The sequence below is a fragment of the Orbicella franksi genome, chromosome 8 (genome assembly GCF_964199315.1).
Source record: "Orbicella franksi chromosome 8, jaOrbFran1.1, whole genome shotgun sequence".
Taxonomy (NCBI): domain Eukaryota; kingdom Metazoa; phylum Cnidaria; class Anthozoa; order Scleractinia; family Merulinidae; genus Orbicella; species Orbicella franksi.
Window position 1 is genome coordinate 2593201 of NC_138152.1, and position 17891 is coordinate 2611091.

Consider the following 17891-nt stretch of genomic DNA (forward strand, 5'->3'; position numbering starts at 1 on the left):
ATTGATTGATTGACTGACTGACTGACTGGCTAAACTATCTCTGTCCTGGGCAATTCTAGTTGATGCCATGTACCTTGTACTAAAACTCTCTTTTGTTATTATTGGTGGGTTTAAAACTGTGTACTTTGATTTTCTTCCTAATTAACTATTTTTTAGGTCCATTTATTGGGAACCTTTGATTTGTTGTCCTATAGAAGGGTGCACTTCTGTTGCCCTTGCTTAATGTGTACTTTCATTGCTTCTAAACTGTTTTCCCTTGACAATGTTCATCCATTGTACCAGAGAGTGAACAAAACAGTGGTTGCTATTGCCTCTTGTCACAGGAGCTGCTGGAAATTATTTATAATAAAGTACAGTGTTTTGCTGATTGCCCTTACCCCAGGAAATCGCTTGATATACCCGCATTTTGTCCACGATGTTGTAGACCTTGACAACAAACAAGTAAAGGTAGATTCCCTCGACGAGCATCCAACAGAAAGCTGCCATCAGAAAATATTGCAGAAGGGCCGCCACGGCAACACAGACATCCTGCACAACAGAATGACAGGTAAGAGTAGTTCAAAAAGGCAAAAGACAAAATTCACGATAATTTTGAATAACTAGCTGTTCTCACCTTGTTTTCTGTAGCATCAATTCCGGCAAGGAAGATGACATGTCCTGTTCCAATAGCAGTGGCGAGGCTCACCCGGATGTGGGACAGAGGTGTGTGCCGGTCACTGCCAGATCCCAGGTAGATAAATTGAAAAAAAACAAACAAACAAACAAACAAACAAATGAGGCAAATAAGCAATTCAGCTCAAGAAAGATGGAAATCAAGAAAATTAGACAGGTGAATATTTTGTTCCCATATAGGTTTGTGGCTTCAAGGTGCCAAGACCATGGTGGAGATTTTGAATAGTGGCCTCACCGATAGCTATATTGCATGTATTGTTCTTAGCACACCAGAGAGAAAGAAGGACTTTGAACGTGAGGTTTCTTGTTTAAGAACAAAACACAAGGAACCCCGCGATACTTTATCATGAGCTCCGCGCCTGGAGTTAGGTCACTGCGCCTTTTATTATGGCCCCGTCCACACTTGGCCGGAGAAATCTGAAAACCCATCAACTGAGAAAAAATTGAGCAGGCTAGGGGAATCACACGCTCCCCTTCCGAAATGTTTTCCGTCCACACCAGAGCGCAAAGCCGGCATTTTCAAATTCCTCCGGTTTGAATAGTGTTTTCGAAAAGCGCCGTTTTCATAACGGATTAGTGTGGACGGTAGGCCTAACCGTAGAAATAAAGCTGCGTTTTGGAATTTGAAATTGGTCCGGCGTAGGGTGGACGGAGACTAAAGTAGAAAGTATAAAGACTACGTACGTGAGCAGGAGATAGCTGATTACAGTGAGAACAACTCCTGTTAGAGATAAGGACATTCCTACACGTGTGAGAACGGTCAGGATTTTGTCGTCTTCTGTCGGTGGCTTGGTTGAGCCCTAAAAATTAATTAGAATTCTATTCATGAAGTGTACATTTTAATCAAATTTGAAAAGACGAACTAAATTACAATTTCAATGAAAATATTAAAAGTAAAATTTTGAGTACTAGCTGCCTGGAATAACCATAGGGGCTAGCGGAGCCAGACGTTCACCTTTCATAAAACGGGATCCAATGATGTAATACCAATTCAAAACAACTGTCAGGGAAACATTTTCCTGTAGTGTGGCTGTTTTGTAGTGCCTAGCTATTGACAGCTTTTTGCAACAAAGCAAATGTTTAAACGCGTGAATTTTTTTCAGTAATCACAACTGATTCTTTTTTATTATTTACGAGTGACCTCCGTGGATTTGTCACGTCATACTTGGCGAGGAAAACCATCGTAGACTTTCTTTAGCACAATCCAAAAAATTTCAGCTGGGAGCTTTTTAACGCTCTTTAACTCTCAAATTGTCAGCTTTTATAGCCCTAATTATGCACTTTTCATGAAGGACAGGCCACATCACGCTCACTTTCAATTTCTCAAAAAGAAATGAAGCTTACCCCACTGTCGCCGCTGTCGGCATAATCCATGAGGACAGCAAAGTGTGTCAAGTGATTACAAAGACATTCTGTTAGGGAGCTGTTTATTATCCTCGTTTGACATCCTTGCCCTGACCAGCCCTCGGGACTAAAGAAAAAAGTGTTAACACTTTCACTTTCAAACTGGAAAATATCGACTATATTTCTAGATTACCACTAGACTTGTTTGACTTGACTTGTGCGGCACTAACCAGCATCCCCCCTCTTTCCCGGGGTGTTTTATTTAATCCTGGAGGATAAAAAGCGGGGTGGGGGGGGGGGGGCGGGGGGGAGAAGCAGGGTGCATATCAAAAGGAGATCTTCTCTTTGATGCCCAGCCTTTCAGTAGCTACTCGTTCGTCCCTCGTGGTAATTTGCTTTATATGAACGTCATTTGACACCACCATTAATTTTGAAGCTGTCAAGCCAAATTGCGTCTGTTTTACCAGATTTAATTTTCTTTTGTTTTGTTTTGTTTGTTTATTTGTTTTGTTTTGTTTTTTTTCATTTTTGAGTAGCATTGCCGAATTAGTACTTTTTTATGTTCTGTGATCACCTTAAGTTTTATTTTCATCAATTTACGTAACTTTTACCCTTGTGAGAAAACCCTGAAATCCAAAATGGTGGATGTTAGTACCTCAAATTACGTCATAAAACGCTAAAAGCAGCACAAAAAAACATCTTATTTTGTAGAGCAAGCACCGGGTTATCTATTAAAGCAAAATAACTTTGAAATTTCCAAGGAAGAGGGGGGAGGGGGTTCCCATTTCTTTCCAAGGCGGAGGAATGAAAATGCTTGTATCTGTGAGGCTAAACACAGTTAGGATTGTGTATAAATGGAGACTGAGTGGAATCAGTTACTTACTTTTCCTCTGAGAAGTTCCAAAACACACATTCTCTATTTTTTCCCGCCGCCTAAAAACAAACACGTTGATGAAATTCTTATTTGTGCATTTTGTGCAGCTGAAGTTCTTTTTGTGGAGAAAAAAAATACGATCAAATAAATGGAAGGAAAAATAAAAATTAACAAAAAATTAATAAAGTGTCAGTCAGCCGGTCTGAAAATATCAACGATATGCACTTTGACGGTAGCTGAAGAATTAAACCAACAGAAATGAAAACAGGTAGAAGACCCAGTTAATCAAATCTTTAGGAAAGAATATAAAGGCGAGGTAAATTGGGGACGATCACAATACAAACTACATAAAATTCTTAACATCAACCATCAACTTATTTTGATTCTGAAGGGCTTTTTTAATGGTCTTCTCAGAATTACAATGCTTTGCAGGCCTAAATGTCTGAATAGGCGTAAATATTAAAAATCTGAAGACAGCTTATGAATACGTATCAGAAGATACAACACAATGATGAACAAACACACTTTTTCTACCTCAATGCTCTCGAAAACTAACGTGACGTTCTCCAGTAATACTCCTGGCCAAGGGTATATTACGGCTGACATTATTATGGTATTGAGCCACCTGAAAGAGCCAATCAAACGAATAAAAGCGAGACGCGTTAATTGACTTACATTGAACAATTCAGCTCCGTTACGATCAGGGAAGGGAGACTTCTGAACCCGATCCTATTAAGACCAGGGACTTTGAAGGTTTGTAACCTCCCGACCCCTCCCTCCACCTCCTTTTTCCCACCCCCGTTAGTCTAGCTATACACACACCTAGTCTGGTTTGTTTTATTGCTGCCAGCTGAATGGTTTGATGTAAGCAGGTCATGGATGTTGTTGTACGTGACACCAAGCACCACAGAGCCTAACAAAAGAGCAAGAACAAAGCAACCAAGCATAAACCATTTCAATCTTTAGTTTTAAATATTATTTGTCGTTGCTGGTTTCTATGCATCTCTTTCACTATTCAGAATATGCTATGAATACATGTAGGTATTTCATGACATTTTAGACTGTAAGATATAGGTTCAATCATGGACAAAAGTCTTGGGACAAATTTGCATTTTGGCGCCTTTGCACACACGCCAGACGCGAATAAAACCCAGTCATCTGCCAAGTCCCGCCCCCTACCCAACATACAATGTTGAAAACTAGTACCTGCAATTTCTCCTGAGTTTCAACATGGTATTGGGTAGGGACGGAAGAACAGCAACGTGTCTTTGAAAGGATAGCAATGCTTTTTTCGAACTTCAGTTGTAAAACAGATAATCCGTTGCAGATAATTCGATTGTAGAATTGATTGCTTGACTTGATTCAAGTAAAATACGCCTTTTTTAAAAATGAAAAATCGAACATGGCATGCTCAGTTTCAGGAAAGTGTGTGCAGTAAATGTCACAAAAATATCATCTGTTGTGAGGATTGACGTTCAATATTCCAGTCTCCAGTCCTTACACTTTGAAGAGGAGCTTTTATGTCCTTGATAGTGGAAAATTTTCAATATTCTGTACCAACCGTTGTATAAGTTTCTCGATGGGATCTTGATGTAATTTCCTTTAGTTCCATTGAGAAGAAACTCACTCTCACTGCGCTGGTGCATTAAAATGCGTCGAACGCGAAAATCTGCAAGGCAGAAGGCAACGTGATAGTCAAACGCTCTCGGAGAACATGAAGTAGAGCATGGAGGCCTGACCCAGAGGCTACGGAGTGGTGTCAAACGGGTATTAATAGAGGTCAAGAATGACTTTCCTGCCCCCTCCTCCTCTTCCTCCTCCTCTCCCTCCTGCGCACTCTCTCTCTCTCTCTCTCTCTCTCTCTCTCTCTCTCTCTCTCTTCTTCCTCCTTTTCCTCCTTTTTTCCCTCCCTCTCTCCCTCCCTCGCGCCCCCTGCGTCCCCCCTTTTGACCCTGGTAACTTGAATTTGCGTGTAACAGTAATACTATAACTTCAACTTGAAACACCTGGTGGAAAATCTCATGTCCTTCTACAAAAATTCCCACGCAAACCAAAAACTTGACTTACCAAGTTGGTTGCTCTGGTGTGTGAATTTAGGACTTGTGTCATTGAGTTCTTCTTCCGCGAACCTGATAAAAAAGTCCTCGAAGGCACTCATGGAGAAAAATATGTCATCTTTATTTTCGTCACGTTTTCTGCTCGGTCGTTCAACATTGTTAGGTTTGCTTGTGAACTCCTTTACGGCGGCGTTAAACGCAGACACTGCGCGCTATATTGAGGTTTAAGATGAGAAGGTTAATTTAGTAACTTAAAAATACTTCACTTTCGTTTTTGTCTATAACCTCCAGGGGGTAATAGGCCGGAAACTTTCAAATAACAAAATAAAAATTGGTTTGATTTCCGTCCATCTCCCTCTCCGCCTGTACTCCGTACCTTAGAGAATTTTTAACCAATGGGTCGTGATAATAGCAGGCAAGTCAAGAATTTAAAGAAAACGACAAAACCTTTCGGTTTCAAAGACAAGCTTCGACAGAACCTAAAGTCATCTTCAGTTGGTTATTGTACAAAGCGTTGGAAGTTGAATGAGTAGAAAAATACTAGTTAACCAATAATGAGTGTTCATAGTAACTCCGAAAATGTATTCTCTAAAGTGAAGGGTATGAGATGATAACAACATATCTCGTGGTATAATTACTTCATGACATCCACAGAAACGCGGTGTAAGACAGTGGTGAGACTTTTACAACATAGCTAGCGTAGTCTTGGGCAACACCCACACCCCGCTCAGGATTTGAGTTGAGGTGATGGAAAACAATTGAGATTTAAGTCTATAAATTTTGTACTCCTTACGATTAGACTACCTGTGGGGCGTCTTTCTGTCCAAAGTCTATTTCGTCCAGCAAAGGGCAAAATATATCCGTCTAAAACAAGAATGAATTTATTATTATCATTATTATTATTACTATTATTATTACTATTATTATTATTGTTACTATTACTATTACTATTACTATTACTATTACTATTACTATTACTGTTATTATTATTATTATTATTATAAATGACAATAGACAAATTTATAAGGGTTGTAAAGAATGAGTGTAATTTGTAATTCGTTTGACATATATATTGTCTTAAGAATTTTTACAGTTAAATAAATTATTATTATTAGTATTATTATTATTATTATTATTATTATTAGTATTAGTATTATTAGACACGAGTAAAAGAAAGCTCTCATTTTATTGTCCAAAGTGGGAATTCTATTATTATATTATTTTATTATATTATTTTGAAGAGAAAATTCGCACCATTCTCTGGGGGGAGAAGGTGGTGCGCCATCATCTTCAGCCTAGAAGTTAGTAAAAAGTAAAATGTGGAAAGCCCGTTAAGGGTTTTTTGCTCCTTTGAAAACAACAAAAACCGTCAAACATTATAAAGTTAAATTCTCACCAGGTACTGTCGTTCCCTTGTACCAACGAGGATTGCTGCAAAAATCAAACAGTAAGTTTATGGACTATGAGGAAATTTCTGGTGAAGTGAAGTGATCTTCATGCTAGGGTCGACACACCAGTGACGTGACTTGCCTAGTTCCTAGGCCTGATGTATTTCGCCTCGGTCCGAGGCAAAAAGTGGGGCCTATTTCGAGCCGTTCGTCTCGGATGCGTCACCGAAATCAAATTGTCTGGGACAAAGCTTTACAGGAACTAGGCAATGAGGTGACATCGTTGCCTAATTCCTGTATCGTTATTTTCCAGGTAATCACGGTCAATTCATTTCGGTGAGGTACCCGAAATGAACGGACCAGACACTTTTTCGCTAAGTCTACGAGCTAGGACTTGAAACCAATTAAGCACGGCGAAATAATTATTGAAGCCTATGAACTACATGTAGGTAAGCGACTTTGTATCTCTAATTACATTTATGGCATTGATATCTACCCCCAAAAAGTAAAACGAATGGTAACTTACTTCCGATTGTCGGAGGCGATTCGCAGGAACATCCCGTAACCTTGAAAACGACATTTTTGATACCTGATGGGCTTCGGGTGCAAACTTTTCGGCGTATTTTGAAGGAGGTTTTCCTTATCTTCTCAAATGCTGAATGCAGCCTCTCCTTCCCACATCCCATTTTATTGCGCCGGGCTAGGTAGTTCGTGAGTTTGAACTTGGGTATAACTATTGGAAACGTCTGCCAGCGTTTTGCCCCAATGGCACGCTTGTATTTTGAGCAGCTGTCATTGTTACTCTTTGAGCAAACAATTGTTGCTTAAAGGCAAAAAAAAAATATGAATACATATGTAAATAAAGAAAGAAAGAAAGAAAGAAAGGAATAGAGGAATAAAGAAATAATAAAGAAATAAAGAAATAAAGAAATGAAGAAATGAAACGATAAATAAAATTAAAATCACACAGCGCACATAGACTCTGCTGTAATCTTTAGGCCGCAGATTAGCAACTTGTAGTCTTTAGTAACTGTCACTCAATCTGTCGATGCGCTGTAATATTCCACCTAATTTTCACTAAATTCCTAAGTAACATAGTCCGTTTGTGTGTTGTTGTATGGGTTTGTATTTATTACCTTACCCTGTTATAAATATGACGTAATCACTAGATGTGACTGCCGGTCTCATTATGGCTATTTTGGGCAGCCATGAACTGATTTCAAACTTTTTAACTTGAGCAACATTCAGGCAATAGTCGTTGAAATTTAATTTTCTCAGAAACATGTGTCAACTGCTGATTTGGTCGTGTGATCTGACTTTTCCATGGCAACGTGCGTTACATAAACACATGTAGTACACTACATTCCCACTACATAAACGTACCAGTCTAAGAAGAGCTTAGAGTAGAATCTCACACCCTTGCCCAAAAGGGTAAGAATTTCCTTCTTCTTTGTAAAAAGGGGCAATGAATGGAAGGTTTCTGAGAGTAAGATCGTTTAATATTTACCTAAAAAATCTGGAATTTTCGGTCAGAATGTAAACGGTAAGACAATTTTGGCTCGACCGACCGGAAAATTGCCAAAATAAGGGAAAGCCTTGAAAGTAAGTCCAAAATTTCCAACCGAAATATCCAAGTGGAAAATGCGCTTACCATTTGCAATTCTTCACGGCCATCTTGGAGTCATGATCGGGTCGAACTCGTCTCAGGTTCTTTCGGTAAATTTGGGATATTTCAGAAAATGGAAAGTCGCCCTTCGGAACGTAACTTATCATCAGGAATTTTTTTTCACCATTTACACAAAGCGTTGACGAATCAGTTCTCCGAGTAAATAGTAAATAAGCTAAGACTGCTGTAGCGGCTAATGTCTACTTACCAGTTTCATTGTCATCTTCGCTGCAGTTGCAACGTGATACTCTGACAGCATAGTCATTTCTCCTGAAAGGCCAGCAAGGATGAACATGAAAAGTATCCATAACTGACGAAGAAGCGTCATCGCCTGAGGCAGCTATCTGGGATGGAAACGACTGGCGGAACATGGCTGAACATTGCCGAACCCAACGAGCGGTTCCGCTTTCATTGAAACAACCAGCAAATAAGTCGCACCAATTGGAACATTTCTTAAACTGCCATGAATAATAAGTTTTAAAGGGCCCGCATTTTATCTGACGCCAAGGGTTTTCTCGAAGTTCCTTACAAATGTTTTCCTGTGTATTGTCAAAGTCTAAGGGCTCAGCAGTAGGACATGGTGCTCCTGAAATTTAAACGAAAGTAATGTTGGACAGCTAACCATTAATAACCAAAAAAGAGCTGTTTCCAATAGCACGTCAAAAGGAAAGCGCAATGGCTCTTTAGAACAATTTTCAATCGAGTGTCGAAAGTAATTAGACAACTACTTTGGTTTTGGGTTTGTTTTTACCACGGTGTGAGATTGACTGAGTCGTCTAACCGGTATGAAATTGGTTTGGTTTTGGTCTTACGGCACTCAATTGAAAACAGCTCTACTACGCTGACTAATTAGCTTTAAAAACACCTCCCCCACCCCCAACTCCCCGCTGCATCTTCCATTCAGAAGTAAAACAAAACCCAGTAGGGACTCGCTCACAAGTGTTCCAACGCTTGTCAGCTTTATGTGAAGCGGTGTTCTATTGAGTGTCGTAAAACCAAAACCAAAGTAATCACTCTAGCCAATCATAAAGGACACAGACAGTCCAGTGAACCAATCAAAACTCGTATTAAATGCAGGTAGCTGACGGGAAGTGCGGGAAGACGTGTGCGAGCGAGTTGGCGATTGGTTTTTGTTTTAATTCTGATTGGATGAAAAAGTTGCGTGAGTATTTTTAAGCTAATCGTTTGGCGTATAGTAATGCAAAACCAAGTACTTTTCGACACTCGAGTGAAAACTGTATTTTTTTTTTGAGTCTTTGCCGTTCTTTACAAAACAACAACGTAAAATGATTAAATTCATCGTAGTCAAAAGAACGTTTACCACGCACGTTTAAATTTTTAGTTTCGAATTAAACGGTTTCTAACATATTCAGTTTTGGGATAGCTCTGACGGGGATAGACAAACTGAATGAATTCAGAATCTTCCGAGATTCGCTGGCTAAATTTATACAATCGACGTTTTCGATGCCGTACCGGCGACAAATTCCCCTGTCTGTGAAATGACAGTGAAATTTACTTTATTTTGGCATTAATAAACTCAGCGGAAGCGAGGAGATAGGGCTAAGAGATCATTCATAATTTGTTTTTATAAAATGAAGGTAATGTTGCATATTTATTATAAAATAACTTTAGGATTGGCAATCAAGCATCTATGCTTAAAATTATAGATCAGTCTGTTAACTTACTTCGCCCACTTGATTTTGTGATCCAACTTTCAGCAACTGAGAAAGAACAAAATGAAAATACAAAGTCAACAAGTTAAAAAAAACTGAGGAAGAACAAAATAAAACTAAAAAGCAAACAAGTTTAAAAAAAGCATTCAATATGACATTTTTGTGCATATTTAAAATATTTTTTATACTTCCCAACTTAAAACTACAACAATCTGCGAAAAAAAAAAAAGTTTGCTGGAGGACGGCTCGACTTTCTAGAAGTCCTTTCCAATAATTCTTCCCCGGCCTGTTGGTTTCGCCGTTGGAAAGGACTTTTCCCACTTGCAACGCGCCAAATTTTACCGGTGGATTTTTCCACTGGTGACGTAAATACACATTAACCAATGAAAAAACAAGTACTGACTGTACGTCATGACGTCGCGCGCGATCAACGACACAATTCTCAGAACAAATGTCTGCTGAGTTCAAGTACTATAAAAACCTTCTTCATTCAGCTTTAGATTTTGTTCTCGGATATACTTAAGGATATGAATTTTATAGAAGCAATTGAATATGGTCTATCCAACTTAATTTCAAGTCTTTGAAAGAAGGACAGGGAAAAGTAGTGGAAGGCTATTTATCCGACCAATATGTGTTTGTTTACTTAATACGGGCGCGATCTGAGCTCCTGAGTGATCCGGATCGTTTGAGAGAATTAAGTTTGGACCTTTCGAAGAACAACAGAGCCGTTCTTGCAGTTTGTGTGATTGTTGCACTTTTAGTTGTTTTAATGAATGACCAAGTTTCTCCTCTACAAAGAAAGGGCATCGCAGCAAATTTTGCATTGGCCGTGTTACCGTGCTCAAGGGCCCATTAACCGGTCTTTTCGAGCCGTTGCTAAGGAAAATTTATTCTCATATAACCTCATCATTTTTATTTAGTTCAGAGTTATTTTATGTGTTTTAGCTTTTTCATGATCAGTAACACTAGTGATGACGTCATCAGGCCACGCCCATGGTCATGTGACTAATACAGAAAAAATGCAAAAGCTACCAGGCAAATTACTTTGTCGGCATTTTTTTCATTGATTTAATATTTTAATTTAAATCCCCATTACGCTTTGCATCGATTTTGTTTCATTTCTACAAGGTCAGATTTTGAGAGCTTTTCAAAATATTGAAAAATTCGTAATTTTCTGAAAAAAGCATGATTTCGAAAAAGGAAAAGTTGGCTTTATGCGAAGTTCGTCAAAAAAGGCTCGATTTAATGAAAAACCGCGTTTCCTTTAGCATTTAAAGAAACCGGCAGTGCGCCCGATGTCTTTTGGAAGTTACCCTATCAGCGCGTGCGCAATTTACACTACCAGCGCACTTCGGTAGATCAAACAAAGCCACAAGCTATTTCTATTGCTCTTGTTTTTCTGTCTTTCTCTTATTTTGTCTTTGCTTGTACTTTTTTTACTTTGTATTTTGTTAAACACAATGAAAAACAGCTAAAATGTAAGCGAATTTGCAAGCTTTTGAGTTGTTATTATTTTCCGCGCTCAGGCTGACGTAAGTAACCGGAAGTGAAATTTCACCTCCTCAGCAACGCGCGCGAGCGCGCGCATGATCGGTTAATGTCGATGAAGGAGTTTTGGGAACAGCGCTTTTATTCTCTGCCGTTCGTTGCGACTTCGATTTTCAATGTTATTTAAACAAGAGAGCTTTACAGAATTAAAGTTCTCCCCGACTAAGTCCGTCTTCTTTAGTTTATTCGGATTCTTGTCGATACAAGCTAGATCCACATAAGTTTATAGCATTTGTCAGGCAGCTCTCTGATCGATAGCTCCAGGTGGTTAATCCAGACTAAAACGAATAATTCGCGATCGGTTTAAACACGGTTTAGTCTTTTCAGGAGGCGTTACTCAACGAAACAGCTTTCGCCGTTTGTCTGCTGGCTACATACTGGACTGAACACAAATAAGTTCATTTGAGTTAGGGAACAGTACTCATAAACATTTTGATGGCAATGATTTTCTGCTTTCGCGACGATCGCGCGCGGAACACATAAGAAGTGCGAAATGTCAATCATGTTTTTCGCGCCAAAAATTTAAACTCTGATTCACATTCCTGCAAGTGAAACAAGTCGACCTCTCGCGACTTACGTCGTTCGCGCTCGCCCTCGCGACTTCGTCGCACGGAGATTACCCTCTCGCTTCTCTCGAGGGAGATAAATAAGTCGAGGTTTAAGAAAAGGTCGACTTGTGGCAGGTCTAGAGGACGTCTGCCACGCAAATTTGCCACAGTTTCAAGGTGCACGAGCTGATCACGTGCGAGACGAAAATTCATGTTGTGGTTTCCCTAGGGAGTCAGTGACTTCTGTTCGCTCCAGGAAGTTAGGCCCAGTCCACATCACGCCGGAGAAACTTGAAAACTCAGCGTTATTTTTACGGTTAGGCCTACCGTCCACACTAATCCGTCACGAAAACGGAGCTTTTCGGAACGCTCTACAAACCGGATGAATTTGAAAACTCGGGTTTTCGTTTTCATGTGGACGGAAAGCATTTTGACAACGAAAAAGTTGGCGTCACGATAATCATGTGATTTCTCTGACCGTGTTTTCTTCAAACACAAATCCAAAATGGCCGGTGATTGTTGCGTTTTTAAATTCCTCCGGCGTAGTCTGGACGGAAAAGATTTGATACGTTTTTAGAGAGAAACCTCCGTTTTCAAATTCCTCCGACGTAATGTGGACGGGGCCTTCGTTAGATTTGACCCAGGGAACGCGATACGATCTCCTCCAATCGGAAAACGTCACGTTAGGACGTATAACAACATCTCAAGTTGCTTACCTCAAAGAACAGATGTTACGCATGTTTTAAAGATGATTTCAAATTAAATTCAAAAAAACGGAAATCAACATGATTTTTTTCCGTCTCGTCGAAAAATAATCTTTTTCTTAACTGTTGTAAATCAGGAGCCATAATCGGGGACGGAGACCGTAAGCGCGCGCCATTTCAAGTATTGGGGTTGTCCCCATGATATGGGACAATAATTCTATTTTTAGAACAAATTGCGCTATCACCTGCGGCACACGCGCGTGCATGCTGCGAGGATTTTTGCGGATGTCGCGCGGGGGAAATGGCGTCCGAAATTCCCGAAATGTTTCATGTTTTTGCTCCACAACTCAACGCGTTTACGTCTGTTGGAGTTTTGCTTAAGTATTTTCGTCGTAAACTGCTCCAGTTTAGTGAAGTAAGACAGTGTCGAATTTAGGTATGTTCCGCTGTAAGCTTATATATATCGCAGACCAAGTTGTGTTCCGACTGATGCTTCTTTTACATGAGTTGTACATTACTCCACTTTAAATTTCACATATGTTGAAGATTAACAGCTTTTCCATTACACAGCAAAATGTAGCTGGATATATTTAGATATAGCAGAGCTTCAGGACTTCATAGTTTCATAGCTTCTCTTGCCACACGCTTGCGAGGAATTTGTCAGTCTATCGCGACCGAAAAGTAAAACAAAAATATTGCTAGTTTGAATTTCGCTCTAATTGTAAGTAACGCTTGATGTTTCATCGAGGCTTAATAACTTTACGTCCGTAGATACTGCTCAGTTTTATTCGTGTAAAAATCCAGTAAATTCTCTGTTGTCGATGAATGAGAGCGCCCGCCGATGCATGTTTTGTACAGTCAGTAAACATGCAAATTGTACTTCCGCCGAACTTTCGTGTGAAAGTGTACATCGAACACAAACAATAGCTCTATAGTTTTTAAATATGTTTAAGATTGATAAATGTTTGAGAACATATTAAAAGCTAAGCTGAAAATATGTGAATAAAGCAGAAACAATCAGCAAAGTTACGATGACGCTTTCTTTAATCAACTTGGAATAACGATTTCGATTTTGTTGATCGAGTTATAAAAACTCCTTGTCTATTTTCATTTTCGCAGTGTAAAACTTCACTATGCTCATGTTGAAGAAACACATATGATGTTAGTAGCCTTTTTTGCATTCGTGAAATTTGTTGCAGCATCTCAACACAAAAGATAACGAAAGAAATCTTTGTCAAGATTTGTTGACAATTGAAAACACCGACTCGGACTTGAAAGTGCACGAGCTGCACTATGCAAATGAGCTAATTGTACGCGTCAGACTTTCCTTTCAAAAACCTTTGCAAACTCACCAAACAAGCAGAGACAATAAAAAACCATCAAAACAGGTTTTGGTTATGATTAAACATTGTCTGAGAAACTCACAAATTAACTCGATACTAGAGTAGAGAGTTTTCTTGCTATATTCTTAAGCATACGCGTGAGCTTACAACTAACGTGAGCAGATCTTATTATTCATTCCCAGCGCGAGATTGAAGTCTTGTTTTCGAACCTGAAAAACCCACCTTTTCCGTTAGCTCAGAGCATTAAACTACATATAAGCACCCTGGTTCGTATTCCCTGCCTTATTCCCTGCCATCGCTGTGAAAAATACGCAAGAGAATCTCTAACTCTCACCATTTGATCACGCAACGTGACAACATCCACGCGAGAGCCCCTGACATGTGCGTGAATCCGCGCGGATATATGACGTCAGGATGGCGCAATTTGTTCTAAAAATAGAAAAATTGTCCCATATCATAGGTGCGCGCGAATCCCGAGACTTACGGTCTCCGTCCCCGATTATGGCTCCTGTTGTAAATAATTAATGCTGTGGAGCATCTCGCATATATGACAAGTTTGGAAATAATGAAATTTTATTTCTATTTATTTTTAATTCAAGTATTTCATGGTATATGTCCATAAAAGATCTTTTGGCCTTTGAAAAGATTTCTCTTTTTTTTGGTTTTGTTGTTCAAAGGTGGCCAATTTGAATTCACGCAACGAACTGACGTCAACGGTTTATAAATGGCGTATTGCGATCAGCTCTTAAAATAAGCACATAGTAAAACAATAACACACAGTAAACCAATAACATTTTACATAACGTAAAACAAACTACAAAAAAAAAAAAAAACAGCGTCCAAATTGTCTGTACTAGGCCATGTTTCTTCAATTTCCGCTTAACGCTTAAGTTAGGCAAATGCATGGCTTAAATTTTAGATTTTATCATTCGTTTTGAATATTTAATGTCGAATTTGTCATACTTGACAGTTTAAATTTGTTTTTAAAAGCCAAAGATCCTAACTGACTGCATCATGCACCATCTGCTGCATCATTTCCTTTCGTTAAAATAGCATTAGAGGCCTAATTTTAAAGCGATTTTCTTTGTTGTTGATGATTTTTGTAGTTAGTTTATTTAGATTCTACGTTAATTGTTGTTATGTGAATTAGAAGATAAAACTGACCACAACAACAAGCGGCATTAATATTAGACTTCGTTAACACGTCATTGCTACTCACTCAGAATCAACCCAATAAATAGAGCTCCTTTTGTGACAGTTGGAAGCTTCATCATCTCTCTTCAAGCTGTAGTTGAACCAAACTTCTTTCATTTGATGAGATGTGCACCGTAGACAGTGCAATTCTGTATGCTTCCAACCAACTTTGCTTTCTCAATTTTCCCGTCCAACAAGGATATTCTTGGTTTTCATGTGACGTAGTCATATTCCAAAATTAGAAATTATCTTTCCTTCTGGGGTTTCAGTTTCATCAGATAACAGACCCAATAGGAACGTGATGTTTGACAATGGTTTAGCTTTACAGAGTTCTTCTTTTTGTAATAGAGCACTCCAAGCTTTTGCGTTGCGTGACATGAAAATGGCTGCCCGAAAAGACTGTCGCGAAGGTCAAAAGATGAGTTATCGCTTTGGTTTTTGCTAAATAAATGGTGCTTGCACTAGAAGAAGCATTTATTTCAATGTGTCGGAGCTCTAGAGTAAAAAATTTCGTTTCAATAGCAAAACTCAACGACAGATGTTTTTGTTATTTTACGGCCGCCATGTTTGTGCCCCTCCGAAGGGCACAAACATGGCGTCTCCATACAAAGCTATGTAAATTTGGGTAACACACTTCTGCGAATAACGGGTGAATGAAAAACAGCACAAACCTGATTCTTGGCAAGGTTGTTTGTATAGCAATCATCTATAGTATCCCAGATTCTTGAATTTATTTATTGAATGGTGACGATATTTAGTTATGATCACCTGACTAGTGAAAACCGAGAATATGAAGGAAAACTGCAGCCAATGGAACATCGATTCTAGCTCGTGTTTATTGTTTCCAGTCCTTTACGACGCAACAATGTATTTATCATGCGAAAACATTATGTCCATTTTGGTCGGTTATTGTACGATTATGACATGTAATGGTACCAGATGGCATCTACTGAATAATTGTAAATGTCAGCTGTTCTTTTACCTGAACTTCGTTTCTGTAGGAAAATATAGTTGTAGGAAAATAGGGGGAATGAAGGCTTAATTCCAACGATCGCCCGTATTCCAATGTACAATGGATTTTGTTTCTAACAAACGCAGCGCCCCTACAGCAAAAGTGAACCCCTCGGGTGTGCAAGTTGATGGGAGGGCGGGGGGAGGAATGCCCCATAAGAGTTTTTTTAAGTTTTGGAAAGGCGATTTACTCTATTTGTCAACTGCGTGTGTCCATCATCTTTGACGTTGCCATGGCAGCGACAAGTTTTGGCATAATTCTGTATTTTGAACATTTCATAAGCTTTCCGGCTTGATTTTGCGATAATTTCCATTCGTTGTTGACTTTTCGAGAAAATAGTGAAATCCAAGATGGCGGATCCAAGATGGCCTGTCAAATGACGTCATTATTAACAAAAATGGTTTCATTTTGTAGAGCAACCTCTGACAGGGCTATCTAATCGATGTAAATTTATCTCGCTGTGCCCTAACAGAACGAAAACCCAGGGGAGGGGTTCCATCCACCCCTCCCCACCTTGTACCACGGGGGGGAGGGGGGGAGGGCTATTAGTTCGCTTCATCATCATCATCATCATCTTTATTTAAAAACACGGTAAATACATCAGGCATTAACAACCTTGTACGTTCGATGGTTAAATGACTGACACAGGATAGACTGTTTCGACAAGTAAATTATGTGGTCTTCTTTGTTATTGAAGCATAATATTGAACACATTGATTTGGAATGATTTCGCCCTAGGCCCCCAAAATATTTCATACATACCTCCTACTACTTGTTTAGTTATTTACTTGCTGTGAATGTTGTCGGAATTGATGTTCAGGGTATTGTTGATGTTGATTTTGCTGTTGATGTTGATTTTGATTCTGATGTTGATGTTGATGTTCCTGTTGCTGTTGGTGGTGTTGTTGATGTTGCTCTGCTAAAAATGTTTTTATTGGTACTGCTACTGCTGCACTGGTGCTGTAGCTGTTGGATACAGCAGGGTCTTCAATGACTACATTACGTTTGCCTTCTTTTATGCAGCATATCCACGTGAAACCCGTCATCCACGCTTTTCCCAGAAGGCGGTAAACAGCTGGCTGCTTGCTGTAACTCTTCTACGAAATCCATCGCTTATACAGCACCGTCGTCAGTGGTGTTCCAGTCCCATTGGGATGAGTGAAGCCAACACTGATTCTATTACCGTCTTGGTACAGTAGGCATCTGTGATGAATCTCGGCTATGCGGCTTGCAATCTACACAGTGTTTTAGTACTTGTGTTATTAGGATAGGACCATTTTTGAACCACTAGCTAGCTTGGAAAAGAAGAGGGAGATAGCTGGGAATGGCTACCGCGGGTTTGGCTTGAAGCGATAAAAGAAATCGTAAGACTTGTCGAATTTTTCCTGTCGGGAGAAAAGGATGGTAACAAAATGTGCACACTTGAACTTAGAAAAGAGTAAAGAATTCTTGTGAATGATTAACAACGAATAATACTTAGTAAATACTGTGATGTAGTAGTGGATAAACTTTTACCGCTTCTATACCCAACATTCTTTTATAAACAAACCCATAGATTGGTCTCGGGTTACAGACAGATGATCACGATTTTACTTTAGATTGAGAATAATATTTCACGTATAGAAGATAGCATTTTAAGAAGTGGCATATGTTATTGATAATGAACCTTCTATGAAGTTACATTGTATGTTAGTAACCTAATGTCATTATTTGGTCAATGTGTACTTGGTTGCAAGATCGACCGTCTGGTCCGGTTCCAGGGGTGAAGTGAGCAGATATAGTTCACAACAAATCCATCGCTGAAGCCATTTTTAACATTTTAACATTGAAAACTGAGAGCAGCTTAACAAGAGTAATAGAAAAATGCT

At 39.2% G+C, this 17891-nt stretch overlaps 1 protein-coding gene across 1 annotated transcript in view; it reads right to left on the reverse strand.

Annotated features, from left to right (window-relative positions):
- The window catches only part of LOC145495419 (adhesion G protein-coupled receptor L4-like), a 12454-nt gene extending 5303 nt beyond the window's left edge, over positions 1–7151 (reverse strand). The window contains exons 1-12 of the mRNA XM_081475032.1: positions 6862–7151; positions 6344–6378; positions 5752–5811; positions 4958–5159; positions 4452–4559; positions 3713–3803; positions 3425–3515; positions 2900–2949; positions 2017–2143; positions 1357–1472; positions 614–716; positions 378–528 (exon numbers count right to left, since the gene is read on the reverse strand). Coding sequence (XP_081331158.1) covers positions 378–528; positions 614–716; positions 1357–1472; positions 2017–2143; positions 2900–2949; positions 3425–3515; positions 3713–3803; positions 4452–4559; positions 4958–5159; positions 5752–5811; positions 6344–6378; positions 6862–7021 — 1294 coding nt within the window. The 5' untranslated portion in view covers positions 7022–7151. The remainder of the gene's footprint in view (positions 1–377; positions 529–613; positions 717–1356; positions 1473–2016; positions 2144–2899; positions 2950–3424; positions 3516–3712; positions 3804–4451; positions 4560–4957; positions 5160–5751; positions 5812–6343; positions 6379–6861) is intronic.
- Between the last annotated feature and the right edge of the window lie 10740 nt (positions 7152–17891).